The sequence below is a fragment of the Octopus sinensis genome, linkage group LG6 (genome assembly GCF_006345805.1).
Source record: "Octopus sinensis linkage group LG6, ASM634580v1, whole genome shotgun sequence".
Classification (NCBI taxonomy): domain Eukaryota; kingdom Metazoa; phylum Mollusca; class Cephalopoda; order Octopoda; family Octopodidae; genus Octopus; species Octopus sinensis.
In genome coordinates this window covers 23693292-23721182 of record NC_043002.1, presented here as the reverse complement: position 1 = coordinate 23721182, position 27891 = coordinate 23693292, and the positions used below count along the sequence as shown (strand labels likewise).

The following is a 27891-nucleotide window of genomic DNA, read 5'->3' as shown; positions in this document are numbered from 1 at the left end:
ATAGTTACAAATCATTATAGAGCACAGACATGGCTTAAAGGTCAAGAGGCCTGCTTCCTAACCATGTGGTCTAGAGTTCAGTTCAACTGCATGGCACCTAGGGAGTCTTCTAGTTGCAAACCCAGACTGCACAAAGTCTAGTGAGTGGATTTCATAAATGGAAACTGAAAGAAGCCCATTGCATGTGTGGGTGTCTGTGTGTACCCTTTTCAAAACACCATGTAGGGTTGTAAATGAGCATCGTCATCATACAAGCATGGTTGTTCATTTCCCATCTTTGTGGTAAATATGTCCAGCTATGGAAAAATATTACCTTGTTTGGAAACAGGTGAGAGAAACTGACAGGATGGGCATCTAGCCACAACAAATTTTGTCACAGACTTTAAATGTTAAACCACCCACCCACAACTTCTATTCCACTTTTGCCTGGTGGGGCCTTCTGGACACCTTAACACCACTCTATGCCGTGTGGATTCTACTGATCATTTTATCCCCATCACCACCACCTTTTTTTTCCATATAAGACGTTAGTAGCCAAGCAGAACCCTCTGCAGGAACCTGCTCTACCCTCTTCTCTCATAGTAAACTCCCAGCATGAAGCTGACTCTTCCTCCACCTACACCAGGGCTTGTGGCCCAACAAACTGCAGAGTGACCTTAAATGTGCAGGTGACACAAAAAAAGCACCCGGTACCTACTGTAAAATGATTATTGTTAGGAAAAGCATCCAGTCATAAAAAACCATGCCTAAGCAGACATTGGAACTCGAAGCAGTCCTTGGACACATCGATGTTAAAAACACATAGACATGAACATGTCATATAAAAACAAACTACCATATAGCACTATATATAATATTATACATACCTCGCTTTTTTGCTTTATGTGCTGTTAAGTTGTCTTCCTCTTCCTCACTATCATCATCATCATCATCATCATCATCATCATCATCATTGTCGTCGTCAGAGCTAAATACTTGTTGTTGACCAATACTATTATCCACTGGTATCACCTCAAAATCTTCCTTATTTTTTGCCTTTGCTTTGCTAGGTATTTTAAGATCATCAATTTCATCCTTCCCATCTTTCATTTCATCCTCACTGGCTTCACTTTCCTTCTCGTCTTTTGAAATCAAAGCAGAGAATGAATCCTAGAAGAAAAAGAGGTAAATAAATACACAAAACAGAAGATGTAAATACAAAATATGAAAATTTACATATATACATGTGTCTTCCACCTCTTCTCTCTATCTATCTATCTGTATGTATAAATAAATATATATATATATATATATAATATATATATATATATATAAAATGAAGGCGTATGGCTCAGTGGTTAGAGCGTTGAGCTTTTGATCGCGCGGTTGTGAGTTTGAATCCTGGACCGGGCTGCATGTAGTGTTCTTGAGCAAGACACCTTATTTCACGTTGCTCCAATTCACTCAGCTGTAGAAATGAGTTGCGACGTCACGGGTGCCAAGCTGTATCGACCTTTGCCTTTCCCTTGGATAACACTGGTGGCATGGAGAGGGGAGGCCGGTATGCATGGGTGACTACTGGTCTTCCATAAACAACCTTGCCTCGACTTGTGCCTGGGAGGGTAACTTTCTAGGTGCAATCCCATGCTCATTCATGACCGAAGGGGTGTCTCAGCAGTCAATATATATAAAACTATAAAACTGATATCTATTAGAAATGGATGAACTCCACCCCACCAGTTTTACTTTGCATTTGCTTCCATTAGTCTCAACTCTTAATTTTAGAAGTTGTATTTCCATATCTATTTCGTTTAGAGACATTAATTCCATAGTTTCTTTTATTTTTCTGGCTCTTCAGTTATTGTTTTTATTTGCAGTTTACAAAGTAAACTAATGAACAAATGGAAAAGGAATGTACCAAAAAAGCAGAAGGACTCCACTTACAAAACATTTTGAAACTCTGAAAAGAAGACTGTGAAAATATGGACACTGTGTCCCTCCAATGATGGAAGAGAAATAATAATTGGTTCCTAAATTATGAAGCGGAGTTTAAGTGGACAACCCTTTCACAAAGAAATTGATTTAAGTAAAAACATATGCGGATACAGTAGGACAACCAAACATAAGCTCAAATATGTTTGATAGAGAAGATAATAGAGACAAATCACTAGTAAAAAAAAAAAAGCAAATTTTGTCCAAAGGTAGGGAAAAAATACAGCTCTTGATACTTCCTGAGAACTAATTGCAAATTTTTCTATTTAAATGAAAGAAAATAGAAAATAGAAAATCAAATTTCACAAAACAAGACTGGCAAAATCTAATTAATCTACAATTAAAGAAGCTAACAAAGGTAGTGCTGTGGTTATCCTGGATACAAAGTATTACAAAGAAATGGTATTGAAATGTTTGAAAATAACTATTATGAAAAAATAGACAACTATAAACAATCAAAGGTATTGGGAAAATCTTGCTATATTGAATAAATATCACAAATATCTGACACCAATAGAATTTGACCATATAAGCAATTTCAGACACAAAGCCAGTGACTACTATGGTCTACCAAAAATTCACAAAAATAAAGTTATAAGTTATACTTGTAAAAACTCTAAATTTAAATATGTTAAAATATTGCCTCTAGATAATACAAAACTCCAACCAGTTATAGCAGGCCTTGCATATGAAGCACACAGGTTAAGCAATTTTTTGGACATCTTACTAAAACATTTCTTAAGGCATGTACTGAGTTTTATTCAAGAGGATCTGTATTTACTTAATCACTTATTAAACACAGTAAGTCAAAATACAATTATTATTTCTTTTAACGTTATTTATCTATACACTAATATTCCACCTAATTATGGAATTAATGCAATAAAATATTAGATGTACACTAAGTCAAATTACCAGAATGCATCAAAATAACTTTATCATTAAAACTCAGAGATTCATATTAGAAAATAATTACTTCTCCCTCAATGATTTAATGTACTTTAAAATATCAGAGACTGTGATGGGGACCAAAGTTGCCCCTACATATGCCTAACTAGTAACGGAAGTCATAATTGTCACTTCAGATAATAATACAAGGAAGAATGATGAAATGGCAAATTTTTTGAGTATTGGCCAAAATACCATGCAGTATTTCTCCTGGTTTCTTATATTCCGAGTTCAAATCCTACTGACTTTTGCCATTCATTCCATTGGGATCAATAAAGCATCAATTGATAAACTAAAGCATTGAGGTCAGTATTATCAATTAATTTCCTCCCCTTCAAAATTGCTAGCTTATGATGAAAAGTATTCCAGCCATGACCATCCATAAGGTATAGTGTAGGACTATATTAACCAATATATCTCACTTTTTAAGTGGAGGGATGTGAATCAAGGGTGACCTGGCTATTATTTCTAGCATATAGAGGACTCCTTTATTGATTTGTATGATTATAGTTTATGAAGAGAGCAAAGCTTACCTTGCTAAACCATTCTGCCACTTTTTCAGATGTCGTCTGTTTCTCAGTGAGACTCACCAACAGAGGATTTTCTTTCTCTTTTCTATTTAAAACAAATACAACATATAATACAGATGATGACAATGATGGTGAAGGTTAGTGGTGATGAGGAGGAGAAGAATACGGAAAAATACAAAAATGACTGCAACGATGATGGTCAATGCTTCTCGACCTTTTTTAATCATCACCCCTTTTCTTTTACTAACACTTTTTCAATGACTTCTTACAATAATCTGGAAGAGGGTAGAAAAGTGATGACCCTGCATTCCCTCTGTAAATGGTGAGACTGATGCTGCTGTTAATGTTCCAGTTAAACTGCGCTTATATATGCATATACATACACACAACACACACACACATATATATATATATATATATATATATATATATATATATATATATAGGGTGCGATGGATAAATTGCTGCCATTCTATATTTTTAATTTCGTGCATGCGCATAGTTTGTTTTTGATTTTGTAGACTACACCGTATAGTAGGGTCAGTTGGGAACCATCTGTAACAAGAACATCGTGATGCAATTCATTCTACCAGAAATTTGGAAACAACATACTGTACAGCTTGGCAATGGCACTGGAAGCTCCAATGTGAACATTTCAGAGTGTTTAGGTGTCAATCTGAGGACATGTACTGAGAGTAATAAAAATCAAACATCCAGTCAACATTATGGTGTTTGGAGTAATCACTAGTGATAACAATGTTAGGCCTCCATTCATCTTCTCACACGGCCTCACACTCAACATGGAGGTCTACATTAAGTGCTTGGAGGAGGTAGTGCTGCCTTGGGTCAAGAGGGTGGCTGCTGGAAGACCCTATGTTTGGCAACAGGACTCTGCACCATGCTACACAAGCAAGAGAACCCAGTCATGGCTGTCAGACAATTTCTGCAACCACATCACCCCTAACATCTGACTGCCTAACTCCTTAGACTACAATCCCTTTGATTTATTATGTGTGAAGTGCAGTTGAGCAAGAAACCAACAAAATTTCTTGTAAAACCAAAGATAACTGAAGGCAAGGATTATGGAAGCATTCATCAACCTAAACAAGGAGACCATCCAGAAGAGTTGCAGGAGATTCCAAAGTTGTCTGGAGGCCATGGTTGAAGCCAATGGTGATTTTATTGAATAAATTTACTCTTTAGTATTTCAAGTTATTTTTATGTAATTTTGGTAAATATATCTGTAAAAATGAGATGTCAGTGTTATTTTGTTGGGCGTATTCAGGGTTTTTTGACACCTGGCACCCTGGAGCAATTTTACTTTTAATGTAATCATGCAGTTAGTGAGAACATAAAGAAGACACACACACTGAGTATGTGACAGCTGTGGTGTTTATATATATATATTCTTTTACTTGTTTCAGTCATTTGACTGCAGCCATGCTAGAGCACCACCTTAAGGGGTTTTAGTTGAACAAATCAATCCCAAGACTTATTCTTTGTAAGCCTAGTACTTATTCTATCAGTCTCTTTTGCTGAACTGCCAAGTTACAGGGATATAAACACACCAACATTGGTTGTCAAGATATGGTAGTTGGGAGAAACACAGATGCAAACACACAAATATATACATATATATCATCATCATTTAATGTGTCTTCCATGCATGCATGAGTATAAAAATTTTACAAGTGAAAAATTGATAACGACTTCGAAGTTTTTGTTTGTTTGCCTGCATCATATATATAATATATATTTATATCTATCTTATATATTAAAAGGCAAGTTGTATGTCTGTGTGTTGTGTGAACCACTTCTCCTACACTTTTCAACCGAATTTCATTAAATTTTACACATGCCTTACTAAAGGTCCTGGGCCAAAAACATTTCAACTTCGAAAGAAGTCTGTCCTATATATATATATATATATATATTCCTTATGCATCCCAAAACCAAGTAACTGATTTTGATGTATGGGGTATCAAAAGATTCAGTACTATTTCAGTTACACACTAAACTTCATTGTCATTCACATATTTGCATTCCAAAACTTTAACATTATAATCTTTTCCGTAGATCAACTACCATAAACATTTTATACGATGATGACGTCACATTTTCTGCATGCGTATGTTCCTTATGCATTAAAAAATTGGGTTTCACTTTCATTCTTTCAATTTGAATTCTAATGTGATAACATTAAGATCATTTTATTTTTGTTATATTTGAAATAAATGAATAATTTACGTCCTAATGTGAACATTACGCATCGGCAACTTTCTGTTTTTATGGCCAATACATCAGAATGGTGTGTCAGTGTATGTGTTGACTGACATAACAAATGGCTGGAGGTGAAACTCTTGACAAAAAACAATGAGATGGCAGGTCTAAGGTATATAAAAATGCACATTTACTGTTCAATTACCAGTTAATCACTATCGCAGCAGTTGCAAGGTATTTACATATTTACCCTCAAATTAACATTTAATACATGTGCTTAATATATATATATATTAAGAAATTTAGCTATAATAATTATTGTGGTATTTACCGTTAAATTAGCAGTTCATACATGTGCTTCTCTTTGGTTAATTTATACTGCATACAAAAAATAAAAACATACTACATATATACAACTGCTTACAAAAATAGGGAACAATGTGTGATTTTTTTTCTATGTTCATAATTTTTCTTTTACAATATTGAAAAAAGTATGCCACCAAAGAAAAGATGTTATCTCTCCAGAAACAAGTATAATGCAAGGAGGATTGTAGAAAACCAAAGGGATGCTACAGGGATGCTCAAGAGAGAAGGGAGATAAAACTTTCCCAAGATCAGCAAATGCATGCTGCAGCACTTAATGCTGGATCATTAAATCAATGTTTCAATGATTAGACAGAGCTCCAATAGAATAGCGCTCAGAAACAGATTATGTACAAATTCATTCTTCACAACTCATGGCACTGTTTTCAGATATGATCCATCCCATTCTTATCAAAATGATAACTCTGTTCAAACTGGTGTGCTAAATACAAATTGTCGTTTTTGTAGAGCTTTAAAATTTTCAAATGAAACAAATGGCATGTGCTGCTCAGGCGGTTAGGTAAGATTGCCAGCACTACCAATTCCTTTTCAACCTCTTATGGATCTTCTAGAAGGCACTTACATCTAGTCAAAGAATTTTCTGAACAATATCAGACAATACAACTCTGCATTTCAAATGACATTGTTTACTCCATCTAAGAAGATACTTAAACATGAATTTACGCCGATGTCAAAGTTCAAGGGCAAGTCTACTACCTTATTGGTTCCCTCTTACCCACAAATGAACAACCACAGTTCCTCCAAATTTATTTTATAAGTGATGTAGGACATCAAACCCGAAGGAGGCGTCAAAATTTCAGATGATGGGTCATGTTAGACACAGCGCAGACTACTGCAAAGGAGAGTATATCCACTGACAGATTTTCGGTGCGTTCAAAAATCACATAACCCTCACCCCCAATTTTCCACGACAGGCTAAGGCCTGAAAAACTCCAAATGGACATATAGCATGTTGCTTAGTCGAATCAGCCCATCATTTACTCCAGAAATATTTTGTTGTCAATGCTGCACTTTCCCATATCATCTGTTTCAACATAACTGTAATATAATATATACAAACTATGACATTTTAATCCCGAGCAAAGCCAGGCATCTCAGCTAGTATATATATAGATTATTCACACACACACACAAAACATACAAAGAAGGGAATGTAAATGACTTACTCTTCAATTCCGTCATCACCATCATCAACCTTTTTCTTCCCATCTAATTCCTCTAGTTCATCATCATCAGATAATTCCGCCATGCTGATATCATCATCGTCATCATCAGCCTTTGGTTCTTCACCATCATCACTATCGATGTTGTAATCGTAATCTTCTCTCTCCGTTGGGTCACGGTTATAAGACACCTTTGTAACTATTTTAGGAATGAAAATGTCATCATCATCTATTAACGCTTCCTCATCAGCCAAGCTCAAATCTCCCTTTTGAATCTTTTCCAGACCCTTTAAATAACAAACAATAATTGTGAGATAAAGGCTTTGAGAATTATAAAGTTGCACAACTGAATAAAATACAGGTTCAAATCTTAAAACAACCACAATATCAACTTTACTACAAACATTAAAAAATATATTGTCCTACAAGGGATGTGAGGTTCAACTTATGAACATCATCTTACTACAGTCATTTTGTTGCATCTCTGAACAAAGTACTCTAAATTGCTTTGCTCCAATTTGCTTTAATATGTAAATTGTAGGTTTCCAATCTTCTACTTCACAATGGAGTGGCTAACAGTAGGTAGGACATTATCAAATCAAAAAAATCCCCAACAAATAAATCATCTCACATATAAAAACTAGGGATAAATGAATGTAAAAATAATAAAAGATTTAAAAAATGATTATTAGATACACTGACACAAGGTAACAAATTTGTGGTGGGAGGGAGTACAGTAAATTAAATCATTTAATTCTTTGCTCTTCTAACTTTAAATCAAAATCAAACCAGCAAGATTTGAACACAAAACATGGAAGAATACAAATAAATACTGCAACTTCATACTCATCTTTCATACTAACAGAGATATCACAATGGCAAAGATATCTGCCATGCTAACTATAATTATATCTACCAGATAGTTACTGTATGCACACACATATATAACTCCTAAACTAAGAGAGCTACCACACAGCTATACATATCTGCTATGCTAATAGAACAGATACCACACAGCTTATATACTTATCTACCACACTAAACAAAATAAAGACACGGTACAGCTACATACACACCTGTAATACTAACAGAACAAAGACACCTCACAGGTCTATATATATATAGCTACTATGCACAAAACAGACATATCATTTCTGGTTAAAATTTTCTACATGCAACAAAAGGCCCACTGGATGTCAGGGTAGGATGTAACAGGCTTTGTCATGAGATGGAGATATTCAACGTAAGAAAACAGGGAAAAATAGATGAATTAGTTAGAATTATATGTGAAGATTATAGGAGAGAGAGGAATAAGAATTACAATAATTTAAAATTCTGTTGTGTCTGGGGAGAGTCATTTCTTTTTGTGCCTTATAATGTAACACACTCACCAGTAAAATTTCCACTTATTTCTTATTTTCCTAAAATTTTCGTTGCGTCTTGCAACCTTTTCAATAGTTTTGACTCTTAGTCAAGAGTCAAGACTATTGAAAAGGTTGCAAGACACAACAAAATTTTAGGAAAATAAAAACAAGAAATAAGTGGAAATTTTACCGGTAAGTGTGTTACATCATAAGGCACAAAAAGAAAATGACTCTCCCCAGACACAACAGAATATGCTTCAACACACGAACTCATATAAAGAATCTTGCAAACCAAATACAAAAACGAAAAATAATTTAAAAGATTTTGAAGACAAAAGATATATTAAAAAAAAAATCAGTAGATAGAATTAGAACCTTTTCTGATTTGATCTTCTGCAATTGGAAAAGGCCGATGTCATCAATTTGCTCAATCTCATCATCAGGGAAGGCCATCTTCATATCCATTCTTTGTGTGAGCTTAAGCTTTTGTTCTCGAATCTTCTTCAGACGTCTGTAGAGGAAGAGAGTTTATAACCAGTGGATCTTAGGTTTACAAGTGGCAGAGAATTTACAAACACAACAAATATACATTCTTTAGATACACACACACACTTTTACTGGTTTCAGCTACTCTGCTGTGATCTACACATATCCACATCTAATCTGATATACATACATCTTCATACACAGTTAGTTACACTCACAAAGATAGCAAGAAACATGCAAGAAAATTAAATACTATAGACATTCACGAAAAACAAAACAGCAATACATTATTCTTGGTCGTCTCGCAAGTCTAAGAAAGACAATTCCACAATTTCTTGTTGAACAACCTGCAACTGATGTTCAAATGTTTGTGTTGTACATTAGATCACTCCATAAAACTGACATCACCTGTACAGGTGCAGTGCACCACATGTCAAATATAAAAATGATTGCAGGACATGAAATGCAGTGCTTGGTTCAAAAATACAATGCACCACCTGGTGTGGGAACTGAAACCACAATCTCACAGTCATGAGTGCAATATCCTTGGCACTAGGCCACATGCCCTCAATATATCATATGCACTCACAGCCATACATATACAGACACATTCTCAGCTGAAGCAGCAGAGCTGAATACAATAAAAGTTTCATTTTCAATGTATACAACATTTTAGATTCAAATTAATGGTGAGCTATGAAAGTAAGATTCTTAAGAGAAACAATTACTCTGGTGGACTTTGTTAAAATCTGAGCAAAGATATGCAATAAAAAAAGAGTGAACTCAAAATGCAACATCCTATTTTAGTTTAGGAATATCTTGATCTGTGTGTGGCTTGATCAGAACCAGTAATAAATTTTCTAAAGAAACACAAAGTGGAGTGTCTTGTCTAAGGAAACTCAACACAACAGTAGCAGCAAGGAGTGATGATACCGATTATATAGCTATATAGATAACAACAAGAAGGCACAACACAGTTGTGGAAAGTGACAGTACCTTTTATGTAGCTAGGTAGACTGTGGTAAGTGGAGTGTCTTGTCTAAGAAGACAACACAATGTATATAGTAGTAGATAGTGGTATCTATTATGCAGCTAGATATATTGATATAAGTAGAGTAGTTTGTCTAAGCAAGCATAATGCAATAGCTGTTGTTGTTTAGCCCCAGGTCAACTCTGCTTAAGCAAACCTATGATTAAAGGCAATCCAGCTAAGGCCAAGCCATCCTTTTCATAGGTACAGTAGGCATCTAGGACTAAATTACTCAATGTGTCCTATTTCTAAGGTAGTAGGGAGTAATTTGAAAGTTGGCTTCTATCTCTGGTGGACTAAGCAACCATGCACAGGTTTAGTCTTTGGTTGCAACAGGATGTGGAGGTACCCATTTTACAGCTTGGTAGACTAAGATAAGTAGAGTATCTTGTATCTAGTGACAATGTACCAACTGTATAGAGAACAATGAATGATACCTACTAAACAGCAAGATGAATTGTGGCTAAGTGCCTTGTTTAAGGACACACAACATAACAGTTGCAGTAGGATATAGTGAAATATCATTATAGAACTACATAGTAAGGTAGGTAAAGTAACTTGCCTAATAAAACACAACTGATAAGCAAGGATTGCATTAAACAAAAAGGTTTGAGCTTGTTATCTTATGGATTGTAAAATTGACTATTTGGTCACTATCACATACACCAAAATATATACCAGTAATTAATGAGGGACAAACTTACTTTTTAATTGTCTTTCTCTCCTCCTCTTTGGCAGTGGCTAGCAATTCTTGAAGCTTTATTTCTTCATCTTCATCACTATCAACCTTCTCCTCTTCTACTGGAGCTCTGTCATAGAAAAAGAAATACTGTTAGCTATTAACACATTTGATGTCAACCCATTTGAGACCACCCCTGATTCCATGACATGAATTTCCTGTTTTAACTCTTTAGCATTCAAATTACTCTGTCAAATGTGATATTTATATATTTACATTGTTCTTAATTAATCTTGTAGCTTTTGAGATATCAATGATGCAATTGTTTATTTTTAGAATGGCAATGCAGGGTAAGTGTGAGAGGCCAGATCTGGCTGATTTGAATATAAAACAAGTAGAATATTTAGGCTGGATGTGGCTAGCATAAATGCTAAAAAGCTAAAGTAATCTGAAATAAAAACCGTCCATCAAAATTTCATGTTAATTTGTTCCAAACAGTGGTTTAATATTGACATTAAATTCATTATAATTCTCTAAATTAATTGGAACAAAAGCAGTGAATTTCAACATTGGATAATAAAAGGGTTAATACTGTGAATACATGATTTTCCAGCTTGGTGCTACTTTTAATAACAATATCTATATATGTACATGTAAACACACTTGATAACAGAGAAGAGGTGCGATGTTATATATATATATAAATAAGTTGAGATATTACTTACTGAGGTGCGTCTGCTTCCCTTTGTTTTAAAATGTGTTTCCTCCATCCAATAAGGCGTCTAAAATGATAAAAAAAAATTTTTTATTTATTTATTTTGCCTTTGATGAATGAAAAGTTTACAGATTTCAATGAGCCGATTATTGATTCATCATATTTCCAATGGCAGGAACAACAAAAGATTGTTTGAGTAACTTGGGCAGATCAGATATAATTATTATCATTAAACATCCATACTCCACTTTGTAAAAGTGGTTGGCATTAGGAAAAGCATCCAGCCATAAAAGTCATGCCAAAACAGACAGTGGAGCTTGGAGTAGTCCTCTGGCTTGTTAGCTTCTGTCAAACCACCCAATCCATGCAAGCATGGACTGGAAGGTTTGAGAGGATCCAACAACCCAGAGGATTGTCTTCTGAGACTCAATGTCTGCTTTGGTAGTTTCTGTTGTTGGATGCCCTTCTAACGCCAACCAGTTTAAAGCATGCCCTGAGTGCTTTTCTCATGCCCCCTTCATGGCATTGGTCAACTTGTGACTGGGCTAGAAGAGACATGCTCTAAATACTCTTGAATAGACTTGAACCCAGAAACGCAAGATTTCAAATCAAATGTTTTAACCATACAACCATAGATGCTTCATCTTAACGTTCCCTTTTCTGTGTTCTCATGGGTTGGACAGAAAAAGAAAAGTTGGGGACGTATTTAAAAGAGAGAGGTGGCTTTATGTCAGGTGTCTTACTATAGAGGAAATACATGGTTACTCTGCATTATCATACATGAGAATTTCTTTCAAAGCACTTGTTTATCAGTTTTCTTGTTAAAATATATTCACAAACATATGTACAGAATGGGCTTCTGTATAGCTTTCATCTTTTAAATTCCACCGTCAAGGCATTGGTCAACTTGTGACTGGACTAGAAGACACATGCTCTAAATACTCTTGAATAGACTTGAACTCAGAAATGCAAGATTTCAAATCAAATGTTTTAACCATACAGCCATAGATGCTTCATCTTAATATTCTCTTTTCCATGTTCTCATGGTTTGGACAGAACTTGTTGAGGCAGAGTCTCTACAGCAGGTTTCCCTTCCTGTTGCCAACCTACACTTGTTTCCAAGAAGGTAATAATTTTCTATAACCAGACATATTTTCACAGAAGATTGGAAATGAAGAACACTGCTTATATGATAGTGACATTTGTTAACAACTACCACATGATGTCAAGGCAAGGAGACATTAACACACACACATATACATGACAAGCTTCTTTCAGTTTCCATCAATCAAATCCATTCACAAGGCTTTGGTCAGCCCAGTGCTATAACAGAAGGCACTTGCCCAAGATGCCATGCAGTGGGACTGAATCCAAACTTCTCAACCACACAGCCACGCCTGTGCCTCATGTAGCATATTACATAACACTGACTGAATGGTTTAACAGACAACTGGTAGTGATTTTATAGATCTTGGTTACTTGAAAGGCAACTCAAATCATCGATGGACAGAACTAAATACAGCAACACATTTAATCCTGTGCGCTGCTGTGTCTGTCACTCCATTCATTCATTAACAACAGCCACCACCATTTTACATCCACTTTCCATGCTAGCATGATTTATGTGGGTTCACCATGGTCAGAATCATGACACATTTTGTAGTCCTACTATGGGAACCTTATCTTACATTTTCCTTTTTGGTTTTGTTTCTATGGTCAATACCTTTCCTAACACCAAACAAGGAGTATGAGACACATTTTTTTCCTGACACCAGTAATAAAGAGATGTCATGTCCTTGACAAAATGAATGGATCATCACAATTTCACATTTTACGGTGTATACTAGATGTCTTTTGTGACACCCTCACAAGAGAGGCAGCTATGTCCTCAACACAACTAAAGAGACTTCATTCATTTCTGTAAGTCAAGCTAACAAAGCCCCTATACGGCTGCTCAACTTGTTAAAAATAGCAAATTACACTTTACCATATTGGAAAAAGAACACATTGGATGTGGCCCCAAATCTCCTGACATGGGACACAAGCAAGATGATGTCTATAATGATTTTGATCGTAGATTTGCATGATCAGAACTGGCCTAGGGCTAAACAATGGCAATAATCTACTTAACTATATTTATCAAATCATGTTGTTTTTTCAGTCCCAGATCCAAGATTAAAGACATTCCAACCATGATCATCCCATCTTTTTTTTTTATTCTCAAGACAATATATCCAGGACAAGATTACCCAATGTCCTTCCTTTTTAGAAATATTCAGTTGTAGCTTCAGAGAGATTTGGCTGCAGCTTTGACTTATCCTACAGAGCCTTCAGACTTGTAGTGAGGAGGAGAAAGAAACCACACTCCATGTTCCAGTATTCTGGACCGAATGCTTGCAACAGAGTGAATTCTACTAAAAGTCATCAAAGGGTCAAGTTATGGTGTTTAACTGGGTCATGGATTAAGTCTTGCTAATTAATGCATTTGTTGCAGACAAGCTTCATCCTATGCATTAAGTTTTAACCAAATGTCTTCATACCTGTTCCTAAATACAAATATCTATCAAAGATAATTCAAACATGTTCAACATCAGCTTGCATGAAAGAGAAAATGCAAGTGAAATTTGTCGGCAGCAAGGCATTCAAAGTGTTGTCTAGGGTGCCTAAGTCACATAGCAGCACTGGTTGCTTTTAGAGTAAAAAACAAAAAAAATGTTGTCAGTGGAAGGTCCCTAAGGCAGAGACACATTAAGAAAGTAATAGGAAGGATGTGCTGAACTCAGACCTCATGATGTGATGTTCACTATTATGGACAAAACAACACAGGACTTAAAAGAATAGCAGTTTGTTGTATTGTAGATCTTAGTTATTCTAACTTGAATAACACAGTCAATGAAATGCTACAATATTAGCCTTCACTGTACAACAGTATAACCTACCATTCCACAATAAGATCTGCCACCACAATACAATATTATCTTCAACTACAATACAACAGTATTATCTACCACATCAGTAAAGTATTAGCCATTATAATATTACTGATCACTACTAGGTTACTCAGCATCATCTACCACAACATGAAGTATTACTCACCAACCACCCTACAATATTATCTGCCACAGTATTCCAATGTTGCCCAGCATAATAGAGTATTGAATAACACACTTCAAGAGTGTACAAGGTACCCATTATAAATCCACTGTAATAGAGTACATATTACTCACTTGATATCTTTCTTTCCCAGCACTCGAATGTCCTTACAACACATCTTTATTTCCTCTGTCGTCAGCGGATCTTCCAAAATGGACTGGTCATCAAACAATAGCTGCAAACAACAAATAAATTTTTTACCAAAACATTAAATTTACAGGCAATCACATAGTGTCAATTTTGGGGGAGGGGGCCAGTTGATTAGATTAATCGCAGTACACAACTGGTACTTAATTTATCGACCCTGAAAGAATGAAAGGCAAAGTTGACCTCGGCAGAATTTGAACTCATAACATAAAGACAGACAAAACACCACTAAGCATTTCGCCTGGCATGTTAATGTTTCTGCCAGCTCACTTCCTTATAATAATATCAAATGCAGCTATTATGCCAACTCTAATTGTTTTTATCCAGTGTTCACAAGTTTAATGTTTGTATAAATATGCTAGGTAGCCAGCACTATATTTGTATTAATTCAAGCTGAACAATGTGTGCATGATAGATACACTTGCAGATCACTGTGTGTGGATGTGCATAACAGTGATAGATCTCTCTTACATCCTAATGGTATTTCAGAAGTTTGATGAAGAGGGTACTTATTCCTTATTTTATAGCATGAGTGGCCAACTAAGTGAAACTGGCTGGCACTTAAGCAGCATTGTTTGACAGGTGCGCTAAGGGAGCGATCTCATTAATTGCTTACCCTCCTCCTGGTTCAAAGGCTTGTACCACCAAACAGCTAGTCAGCTCTCGCTGCTGGAACAGAAACTAACAAGACACTGTTGGAAGGTAGGCTTAGAGAGGGTGCAGGCCAAAACTACATGTCCTTCCCTGCCATTGGTCAGTTAAAGCTTAGATAGTGTCATGTGACAGTTAGCTGGTTTTACTGCTGGAGCCTATTGGCGAGTATTTGAAGGGAAATTTGGCAGGATGGTCATTCGCCCACTGACATTCATTGATGCTGCATCAAAGACACCAAAGAATAAAAGGCCAAAGAAAAAACGCACTCAAAACCAGAGCTGAAGACACCTCCAAAAGGAGGTTGGAGCCAAGTTGAAAATGGTAGAGGAGTAGGGGCCGAAACTGGACATGGTTCCTCCTGATGATGTCTTTAGCCACTGAATCCCATAAAGGAGCTGTTGAAGTGAACCACGAAACGTGGTTGGAATTCCTCCTTTTATGGAGAGATGAACTGTAAAATAATGTAGTGAGTGACAGGGCTGAGCTCTTTGCATTACAGTGTCAGTCAGTCTTCTATAATAGTGCATGTAGTTGCGTGACTGACAGATACTCGTGTCTCTAAATGTAATCCTCATGTAGATTCTATAATGACAAGGAGTGGATATATATATACACACACACACACACACATGTGCAGGCATAGCTGGGTGATTAAAAAATTTGCCTCCTAACCATGTTATTTCAGCTTCAGCTTCCAATACATGACACCTTGTCAAGTGTCTTTTACTACTCTCCTGGGTTGACCAAAACCAGGTGAGTGAATCCAGTGGACAGAAACCAAATAAGCTCATCACGTGTGTATCTGTGTATGTTTTTTTTCTTTCATTTGTGCTCTACAAAAGTCACAAGTTAGAAACTGGTGTTATCATCATTTCTCTTGTCAACAAATCACCTGCCTGGTTTGCACCTTCTGAAGATGTGAAATAAGAGATCCCTTGCTTGGAAAACATGTAAGGGTTGGTGACAGGAAGGGCATCCAGCAGTAAATATATATATTGTCATAATGATAAGGAGTTTTCTTGAAAATTTACTCTTTTAATACTTGCTGCCTGCCCTAAGTATTTACTGACGGTACATGTCATCAGTAAATAGTGTGTGTCTGTGTATACATGTGAGTGTCAAAAGTATTTCAGGCCAGAAACAGCAACAAATACCCAAAATATAAATTACCTCTGTGCAAGAAGCAAGAATCTTCAAATAATCTTGGTTGTTAATGAACTCTGATACATTTTTAGGGAAGTATAAATTGGTGAGTCCATCAGCATAACCTTCTCGGTTTCTGCAAGGAAAGTTGAAAAGAATTTAGAGAAAGCTACAAAGAACAGAAGTAAGAGTGTTTTGGCAATGAGATGAATATTGCCACAAGAGAGGAAGATAATCAATTGCAAAGAATGATGGGAATAGCACTGGTGATGGATGTTATGATGAGAAATTAGATGATATAGTTATATCATGTGTTGAACAACACCAAATCTCATCTGGATTACATCCTACTATCTTAAATAAAAAAATCATTAGATATTATTATCATCATCATTTAACATCCATTTTCCATGCTGGCATGGACTGGACATTTTGACAGGAGCTAGAGTGCTGGCAAACCAGAGAATAGTGCCAAGCTCTACTGTCAGCTTTGGCATAATTTCTACAGCTGGATGCCCTTTATGACAATATCCTAGATATATTGTGTGAATAAGAGACAGGATAGCCATAGCTGGAACATCTTTAATCATTGCTAACATGGGCTAAACAACAGCTTCACATCCTCAAATCAAGCATTATTATCTTAACAAAAAGACAATAGATAATGTAGTCTTAGATCCATTATTACATGATCACATGACCAACCAGGCTATCAGATGTTACACATCACTGGTGACAATGCATTTTGCACTGTTTTAGCCTTCAAACGGCACCACCCTGCTGGTTAGGCGAGCACAGGCCAACATTCCACCAGAGCAATGTGAAATGAAGTGCTTTGGCTCAACACAATATGTCGCTCAAACAGGAACTCAAACCCACAATCAAGCGATCATGAGTGCAACAGCCTAACCACTAGGGTATGCACCGTTAAGATCCATTATATCTGAATAAAAGAAACAGGAGACACATGATTGGAAGAGATTGATTATAGATCTGTGGATCAGGGCTGATCTGGAGCTAAACAACAACAACTAGGCATCTATTAATTAGTGAATTCATTCACTCCAACAAACCTAAACAAATAACTAAAAAGAAAAAAAAAATTTGCTGTTTCACCTCTGTTTCTGTTCTGGCTTAAATGTATTCAGGAGCATTTTTGTGTCCTCAACTTCTTTGAAAACATGTTTTGGATCAAAAAATTTTGGGTCCAGCTTATCAGGTGCCAAATAGCTCTCACACACCACAAAGATCTCAGCAGACTCAGTTCTTGATGCTTGGGGTTTCGTGGCATGTACCTTCTTGAACAGCTGGTTAAATACCCAGATAAGTGAGTTGTAGTCTTTCGAACGGAATACCTTTGTCACAAACCAGCCTCCTTTGCGAAGAATTCCGGCTGCCAACCTCAGAGCAGAAAGTGTTAACTGGGCTGCACAAGGAAATGGAGATTAAGTAATTATTAGAAATATATTTTTCAATTCCCCATTTTTTTTTTTTACTTTAGCATTTGTTTCAAAAAATTGGCATAAAAGAAAAAAACATTACACAAAGAAAAAAAAATTACAATGACAAAAATGGTGTAATGAGATACATCAAAGTGTACACATGTACTTATAAACACACACACTGCCACAACTATACATATATATTCTTACACACACACATACATACACATATATCATTTCCATCATCTAAACTAACCATATTAGGCCCAAATATTCTACCTTGTTTTATGTTCAAGCATGCCAGAACAGGCCTCTCACACATACCCTACAATACCATTCTAAAAATAAACAATTAGATCATTGAAATCTCAAAGCTACAAGGTGACACTTGATTAATTCAAAACAATGTGAATAAATAAGAATTACATGTAACAGAGTAATCTGGATGCCAAAGGGTTAAATTTGTTTTTGTGTGCCTGCATGGATGGAAGAGATCTACAGCATTGCATTTTGCCACTTATTGTAGTCCTTTCTCTCCTTCACAACATTCAGTATTCTGAGATTAGCCTTCACATCTTCCCACAATTACCTTCCACAGGCTCCTTCTATTTGGACTACCTGGCCTTTCTTTAACAATCATACATGATATGCATCTCATGTCTTTACCAGCTCAGTCCCCTCTCTTGCACACATCAGATTTCTCTAATACATGATTTTTGTTCAGTTCATCTGTCTTTCATTTGTGAACACTAACAAATTACACATTCAGTGGAGCATACTTGCCTCATTTCTCTCCAACCTACACACATCCTCTAGTTTATAGACTCATCTTTCATACAATGCAACACTGCATTTCATACACAAAACATCATACAATTGTTACCTTTGAATATGCACATAAATACACATATATAATAATGGATTTAATCCTAGATTACAACCTATTAACAAAAGAGACAGGGAATATAATACCAACCTTGCTGAAAAGCATCATGTACCCATGATTTACCCACATTAGGTGCTCCATCATTAAGGACACTATCAGCTTTCCAGTCCTGGAGTTCTTTTTTGATGGCCTATAAATGCAGATAAGAGAGAGAGAGAGACATTAGATAGAGGGAGAAGAAGAAGCCTGTTACAGAGAGAGAGAGAGAGAGAAATTAGAGATGAGGGGAGCATTAACAGAATGACGGAGAAGGAAAAAGTTCTGTAATACAAAGAGTAAAAGAAAGTAATCATTATCAATGTAAAAATGGAGACGAAAAGTGAACTTTCCTTTATGTCCCCGCTAAGTTATAGTAACATAAACAAGCTAACACCTGGTGTCAAATGGTGATGGGAGACAAACACAAACAGACACATATATTTATATATATACAATGCGCTTCCACACAATTTCCATCTACAAAATTCACTCGCAAGGCACTGGTCAGCCCAGGACTATAGTAGAAGACACTTGCCCAAGGTACTGTGCAGGAGGACTTAACCCCAAACTATGTCATTGCAGAGCAAGTTCTTAACTACACAGCTATACTTGCACCTATATAGATATGTACATATGTGTGTGTATATCTTTATATATAGATATGTACATATAAAGATATACACACACATACACAAAGTACTTTTCTTGTCTGATGGTAGGAAGTTCTCCTTAGGTAGGAGATTGACCTGAATGTTGCTTGCAACAGAGTGGACAGAAAAAGTCTACTCCTAAATTCTGTGTGTCTGTACGTGTATAGTTGCTTCTTGTACATAAAATGTGTTGTACCAAGTGACACTATATAGTATAATGTGTGTAGATGTGCTTATGTATTTAGTTCAAATAGAACTCTTCATAAAATGTGTGTTATACTTAGTATTATGTGTGTGTGTGTGTGTGTGTGTGTGCAAATGTCTCGTGTTGAATATACCAAACCCTTTCATTATTAAACTGCCCCAAATTTTTCACTGTCCTAGATTTTCGACCCACCCAGCACCGGTTATAATTTGTTGTTCCTATTTAAATGAGAACATCAATGTTGATCTCATTACTACATTAGGGATAACATGTAACCTATCAATATTTGCATGAACAAGACACCAGTGGTGCATTACTATGTAGAACATTGCGATACATTAGACATGCATGTATTTTTTGCATTTTATCAAGTGAATCTCTTTGGATTTTTTTCTCCCTTTGATTTTCAAGTATCATAGCAATTAATTGTTTGACATGTGCATAACAATTCAGCGATATCTATAAATTTATCTACCATTTTTTATAAATAGAAAAAGAAAGCTAGGATTTGGGAAAAATAATCGGAACAATATAAGTGATATCAGGATTTACTGATTCTAAGCAGAATTATCACATAGTTAATTATTTCACCAATGATTTTGTAAGTGATGTAGGCCTTGCAAAACTTCTTAACTTAGAAGCAAAACTCATTGAGTATTTTCTTAAATTTTTTCCTGAAGAAATTAGTGTCAGGATGAATAATGAATCTTCAAGATATGTACATCACCAAGGCAATGCAACTTTCTTTGGATCAAGAGAGGAAAGGAAAACATCTTGGAAAGCTTCAAAGTAACAGAGACTAATGGAACAAATTCATCACCGAGACAATAAACCAATGCCCAGGAATTGATATTTTGTAAATATATTTAAAACATTTATGTATAATCAACCTAGCTGGGCAGGTGAACATGGCATGACAACAAGTAAAATCAACAATAAATAAAACCACATTCACAATATACACCAACAGTTATATTCTATCAGCAAGTTTCATCCAAATTCATGCATCGTCATCATTTAACATCCATTTTCCATGCTGGCATGGGTTGGACTTATGATTTTTATACTCTAGTATATAACCTCAACAAGCATCTCTAGTTTCTAACCAGACTGAGAGATTTATATAGAGAAAGCACAATAAGACTTTAAGAGTTAATTCTGTTAACACACTCTATTGTTTAAAAGTAATTATCTAATTTAATGATTAACGATGAATGCTTGTGGGAAGCTTTAGCTCTTGATCTATGGTACTTAAAACAAATATATGAAATAAAATATATAGAAGATAAATAAATACAAACTTACCACTCGACAACTTTCAGTGGTGATGTCATTTTGTAGACACGTGGTTCGAGGGATAGGTCTGATTGGCACAAGGTCCACACCTGTAAGTATAAACAAACATTAGCATATAATCCATACATGTATATACATGCACACACATATCTGAAACCAGTGTACCACATCTGGGTGGTCTATATTTCGTCTTTTTTTTTTATGTTCTAGTCAAAAGAAAAGGACAATAATAATGATCCCTGCAGAGTCTAAGATTGATGAGAGCAATGGGGCTTATGTTTGGACACAGCATCCTCCCTCCTTCGGTTTGCTGATTTGCAAGCTACATAGTAACTTCAATAGTGCCAGTGGCATGAAAAAAGCACCCAGTACACTCTGTAAAGTGGTTGGCATTAGGAAGGGCATTCAGCCATAGAAACTATGTCTAAACAGACACCAAGCACAATGCAGTTCTATGTCTCATTGGATCTTTGTCAAACTGTCCAACCCATGTCACCATGGAACATGGACATCAAATGAACAAGTCTCTAATACAGGCATGTGAAGAGGGAATAACTGATTAAATCAACCCTAGCATTTCACTGATGTTCATTTTATTAACCACAAAAGAATTAAAGTTGGCCCAGGCAAATTCCAGCTTAGAAAGTAAAAGGACACATCTGAATCCCTTAACCCTTTAGCATTCAGATCATTCTGACAAATGTAATGTTTATTTATTCATAAGGTTTTGAATTAATCCTGCATTATCACATACTTTTGAGATTTCCATTAAGTGATTGTTTATTTTTTGAAATGACATTGTAGGGTAGGTGTGAGAAACTGTATCTGGTCAGTTTGAACATAAAACAGGTCCAATATTTGGGCCGAATATGGCCAGTTTAAATGCTAAAGGATTAAGACAGTTTGACTGTCACTCTACTGATCCTAACAGTTAGCCATCATTTTGATAATGATTTATTTAATTGATAAATAAATAATAACATACCAACAACCAAAGCAGAAACTGGAGTATTTTCAACACATACTTGCAGCCATCCACCTGGAGCTGCACATAAATCAACAACAACTCGAGACTTCTGTAAAAACTCAAATTTTCTGTTTAACTGTATGAGCTTGAATGCAGATCGAGCTCTGTAACCTGGCAAAGAAAAAGAAAAATGAGAAAAATTAAAACATAAATAAGACTCCTTTTTTTTTTGTAAATCATTTCTATTTGTTTCAGCCATGCAGGGGCAACACTGGCAAGGGTTTTAATTATATCAATTCCATACTTAATCTGGTACGTATCTTATCAATAATCCCTATTTATGAAATGGTTAAGTTTTCCATAGCAATTGGGGAAATAATTCAATACCTAAATCCAACAAGATACTTTTGTTTGATACACTGATTTACACACACATACAGGTGTGAAAAAAAGGATTATATTTTATTCATATACACAATCGGGTACCTGTGAGAGCAATTACCACTTATTCAGGAGTTCAAATCTTACAGCTGCAATAACTTTGCCCCCAGAGCTAACAATCTCTTCAATTTCTCTTTCCCCACAGAGATCTATCATGATTTTGGTAGCACACTACAGCGTGTCCCATCCCTAAGAAAGGTAACTTCTCTGACTCTGCAACTACTGCACTCTCTTGTAATAACTGTAAGGTAATAGAGACACCCATTAACAACATTGCCCTTCAATAGCTTGAATCACTTTATTTAATGACTGCCAGTAGTTTCTAGAAAACCAAATTGTATTGGTGATCTACTCTCTTCTGTTACCTGTCAGCGAGCTCTTGCCTTTGAGGAATTTGGTAAAAACAATGTAGTCATCTTTGACATAAAAAAAAACCTTTCCATCATATCTGGCATGTAAATCTATTGAAAATTTCCACCTCTGGGCTCCACGTATCTTTCTTCTTTTAGATCAGAAGCTTCAACACATTATTGCTGCATATGTTGGCTGCGCTCTTTCTCTCTTTTATTCTATCAACTCCAGTATGTCCAGAGATCAGTTTTGATCACCACTATCCTCCCCCTACATTCCCCAACCATGCATTGTCTACTTGCAAATGTCACCAAGGTTGACTTTGCCTTTCATCCTTTCGGGGACGATAAATTAAGTACCAGTTACGCACTGAAGTTGATGTAATCTACTAGCCCCCAACCACTACCAATTTCAGGCCTTGTACCTACAGTAAAAAGGGTTGTCTATCATCATCGTTTAATGTCCATTTTCCATGCTAGCATGGGTTGGACGGTTCGACCGGGATCTGGGAGGCCAGAAGGCTGCACCAGGCTCCAGTCTGATCTACAGCTGGATGCCCTTCCTAACGCCAACCACTCCGTGAGTGTAGTGGGTGCTTTTTACGTGCCAGACGAGGCTGGCAATGGCCACGATTGGATTGGTGCTTTTTACATGCCAGTGGCACGGAAGCCAGTCAAGGTGGCGCTGGCATCGGCCATGTTCAGATGGTGTTTTTTATGTGCCACCGGCACGGAAGCCAGTTGAGGTGGCGCTGGCATCGGCCACGTTCGGATGGTGCTTTTTACGTGCCACCAGTACAGGGATCACAACTACAATTTCCATTGATTTTTGATGTTGATGTACTTGACTCAATAGGTCTCTTCAACCACAGGGTCGAAACAGTGTTTCTTTACATGCCACCTTCACAGGAGTTAGTCCAGCGGCACTGGCAACTGCCGAGTGCCAGTCATAGGATTGGTTCAATTTCGATTCCGATTTCACTTGCCCCAACAGGTCTTCACAAGCAGAGTTTAGTGTCCAATGAAGGGAGGTTGGCATGGGTGCCAGTCGTCGGATGAGGTTCGATTTTGAATTCAATTTCGACTTCACTTGCCTCAACAGGTCTTCGCGTGTCCAAGGAAGGAAGACATGCATAAGTGGGTTGGCTACATCCCTGGCAAAGGACACGGGATGGACTCACTTGTCCTGCCGGGTCTTCTCAAGCACAGCATATTTCCAAAGGTCTCGGTCACTAGTCATGGCCTTGGTGAGGCCTAATGTTTGAAGGTCATGCTTCACCACTTCGTCCCAGGTTTTCCTGGGTCTACCTCTTCCACGGGTTCCCTTAACCGCTAGGGATTGGCACTTTTTCACACACCTATCTTCATCCATTCTCGCTACATAACCATACCAGCGCAATCATCTCTCTTGCACACTACAGCTGATGCTTCATAGATCCAACTTTTCTCTCAAGGTACTTACACTCTCTCGAGTATGTACACTGACATTACACATCCATCAGAGTATACTGGCTTCATTCCTCGTGAGCTTATGCATCTCCTCAGCAGTCACAGCCCATGTTTCACTGCCATGTAGCATGGCTGTTCGTACACATGTGTCATACAGTCTGCCTTTTACTCTGAGCGAGAGGCCTTTTGTCACCAGCAGAGGTAAGAGCTCTCTGAACTTTGCCCAGGCTATTCTTCTAGCAGTTACACTTTCAGCACACTCAGCCCCGCTATTGACTTGGTCACCTAGGTAACGGAAGCTATCAACTACTTATCACCTGGTTAACTATACGGGTGACTAGGCTACAGCTGACACTGCCAGATATTTTGAGCATCTCTGCAGTAATTCCTGATGGGCCTGGGGCTTTCCCTGTCTACTTGCAAACTAAACACATACTAACTCCATAAAGAATTCTCAAAAGCATCCTTCAATGGGAATATGCCAATTTTATCTCTTTTAACAAGAAACCAGAAATGCCACTCCCATCAAGAAAACATCACACCACACTCCCTTAATCATAAGCAGCACTCGAGCCCTTGAAACTGCTCCAATTGTTGGACCTCACTATCACCCAGGATCTCTTCTTGTGAAAGCACAACATTAACACAACTAAGTGCGCATCCCAACATCTGGCTCTTTTCTTCAAAGCCAGAAGATACTTCAGGCCCCAACAACTATAAATAATTCCCAAAACTCAGATGAGGTTCTCAATGGAGTATTGCTCTCACAACTGAGGTGGTGTTGCATACAGAAACACAGAATACCACATCCTGAAAAGGGCATGTTGTCTCCTTTCTTTACCACTATAACAGCTTCTGCTTGAGCTCATGCAAGCTCTACTTAGTCATTTCAGCACCACTTGTCTCTCCTCTTCTCATTACCCTTGTATCCAACTCCATTCTCCCCAGCCCCACACTAATTACTGTGTTTGGCCCTTCTTTCTAAAAATGTCAGCCTCTTGAATTCCTTCCTCCCTACTCATATCTTTTTCTCAGGTGTTAATTTACAAAAATTTCAGAGGAACATTAATGGCAAGTCTCACTGGTCTAGGATGCGTGAAGGCCATAAGCACTGCCCTTACATTTGGACCCAACAAATGATGTCATCCAGAGGCTTTCATCATTAAGTCAACACCATGTTAAGTTATTATTATTTAACCCCAAGTCATCCCTGGTTCATTGAACCTATGATCAAAGGCATTCTATTTGTGACCCCTGTCTTTTTAGGAATATCTAGGATTACATTGTTGAATATGCCCTTGTTTATAAGACAGACAGTAGAGTGTGATTTGAAAAGGATTTTGTAGCAGATCCAATGGTTGAGTAGAGACTCCTTAGCATAGTTTGTCTTCCAATCCCATGTTTGAGTTGGCAATGGCATTGATGCCACTGTGAGGAAAAACAGGATATTAAAGCTAATATCATATTGACCTTATGTTCAGGTATCTGCACAGTTGGAGACTAATCCATTAGCTTCAGATCTGACCTGCTCAGGTAGAGACAACAGAGTATAGAGGATGTGTGTGTATGATCAAGTCAGATGAAGGCTCTAAACCAGCAATTGGACCCTTGAGGATCCATAATAGATTTTTGGAGTTCCATGCAACAAAAATTGGGGATCCAAAATAGCGTTTCAAGGTTCTCTGAAAAAAATTTTGCTTTACATGTATGTATTGCAAGAAACTGCTAGGTTTCTTTCTCTAGCATTTTACATAGTTAAGCTTACACAGGGTAATGTGTGAGTAAAACAAGGAATTTTGAAAGAAGTTTCTATAAAAACGTCGAATAGCTATGGGGGTCCACCTCAAAAAAATAATAAAGGGGTCCATAAGAAAACGACACATTGGATCGTGCAGTCCTGTATATATTATTGTCATGGCTGGAGTGTCTTTGATCATTTATCATTCAATTAGGCTCATATCACAAGCAATCGGTAATTTAAAAAAAAAAATTTTTTACCAAATAATTGGATCACTTTTCATTTCCATGAAAACATAATAATTTTTAACAAACACCGTACAATATGTTAACAAAAAATTGTTATAGAATCATATTAGACTAGAGATAAAATGGAACCGCTACGTGGATCTGCTTGAAATAATAATCAAAGTTTCTTAAAATCATCCCTGCCACCCTAAAAGTAATATCTAAGACTATATCGGATAAAATTATTATTACAAGTATCGGCGAGATACTTGTAATGGTGGAAACGCTTTTAATCATAGTTGTGCTCAAATCAGGGTTGACCTGGGGCTCAACAACAACATAAAATTATATTACGATATTTATTGAAATCAGGAAATTAGTTACATTAAAATATTGGCGATAAGCCTAAAGGTCTTGCTACAGTGCAAGCATGCCACGTGCTTGCTAAAAATTTACATGCTGAAAATTATATATATTAAGTAACTAAAATACAACGTGTGTTTTTCGTGAACAATATAAATAATATTGAAATAGTTTTCTCACCTGTCTCCTTGGCTAGTTGATAAAATCGATCTTTACGAGCCTTTCCAACTTTTGCCTTTTTCCCCATCTTTTTCGTTAGTGAAGTAGGTCACTTCACTATATCATAACGATAGGCGGTGTTAGGTGAAGCACTAGGTTTCCACAGAAAAAAGTTCCGGATGTTAACAGAAATGTTTTAGTGTGTGTTTTGTGGTTAAAACTGATCTCGAATCTTTTCTGTTTTGCCTTGATTCAACTCTTCATGAAGTCAAAATGAACGTCGGATGTCACCAATAGGATCTTTTCGGTTTGACCGGCAGTTTTTAAAAATAATTTCCTCATAACTAAACACTTTTAAACTTCGTATACTGGTAGAATGTGTTTATAAAACATCTTTTTCTCTTGGCTTTATTGAGGAAATTCTATAGTTTGTAAGATATTTGTTGTTTTTTTCTTCAATTTCTGCAATTTCAACCAATCAATGACGTCTATTGAGGTGAAAACATTCTGTGCCGTATGAATATGTCCCTCGTTTAAGAAACAGATTGGGTTTTATTTACATTTCTGAAGAAAAAAATATACCCTCCCCCCCCTAACCCTAAAACAGATTGAAATGCAATAGATCAATACTAGGGTCATAATTATGGGTGACAATTTCATATGACACCACTAGAAAAAACTGCCGTTCAAACTGAAAGGATCCCACCAATGTCCCAAAGTGTGCTTGTTGCTTAAATTGATCTATGATGATACATTTCGTCGGCTACATGTATAATAACTGAAGCAAGCTCACAAAGATTTGACTTGATATTTATTGTGGGATATAATGATATTTGGTGTTAGCTAATCACAATGAACAATATTAATAATTGCCGATTGAGAGAAGAGGAAAACTGCTCCAAAAACATAGAAGGTTATCTGTGTGACATCATGCGGTCAGTCCAAAAATACATGGTCATCTGCGCAAATCATTGAGGGGATCTGTGGCGTCAGAGGTTCGTTGACTGTCTGCCCGCAGTGAGTTAGTCAGTTGCTTTCAAATATGTGATTAATAGAGCGCAAAAAAAACCGGATTTTATAGGGAACAAGAAG

At 36.7% G+C, this 27891-nt stretch overlaps 1 protein-coding gene across 1 annotated transcript in view; it reads right to left on the bottom strand.

The window, feature by feature from the left end:
• LOC115213463 (pre-rRNA 2'-O-ribose RNA methyltransferase FTSJ3) overlaps positions 1 to 26977 on the bottom strand; it is a 45976-nt gene extending 18999 nt beyond the window's left edge. The window contains exons 1-13 of the mRNA XM_029782447.2: positions 26821 to 26977; positions 22091 to 22243; positions 21115 to 21194; positions 19006 to 19105; positions 17704 to 18013; positions 16615 to 16723; positions 14718 to 14818; positions 11501 to 11557; positions 10801 to 10905; positions 8956 to 9091; positions 7220 to 7503; positions 3453 to 3534; positions 867 to 1149 (exon numbers count right to left, since the gene is read on the bottom strand). Coding sequence (XP_029638307.1) covers positions 867 to 1149; positions 3453 to 3534; positions 7220 to 7503; positions 8956 to 9091; positions 10801 to 10905; positions 11501 to 11557; positions 14718 to 14818; positions 16615 to 16723; positions 17704 to 18013; positions 19006 to 19105; positions 21115 to 21194; positions 22091 to 22243; positions 26821 to 26887 — 1867 coding nt within the window. The 5' untranslated portion in view covers positions 26888 to 26977. The remainder of the gene's footprint in view (positions 1 to 866; positions 1150 to 3452; positions 3535 to 7219; positions 7504 to 8955; positions 9092 to 10800; positions 10906 to 11500; positions 11558 to 14717; positions 14819 to 16614; positions 16724 to 17703; positions 18014 to 19005; positions 19106 to 21114; positions 21195 to 22090; positions 22244 to 26820) is intronic.
• Between the last annotated feature and the right edge of the window lie 914 nt (positions 26978 to 27891).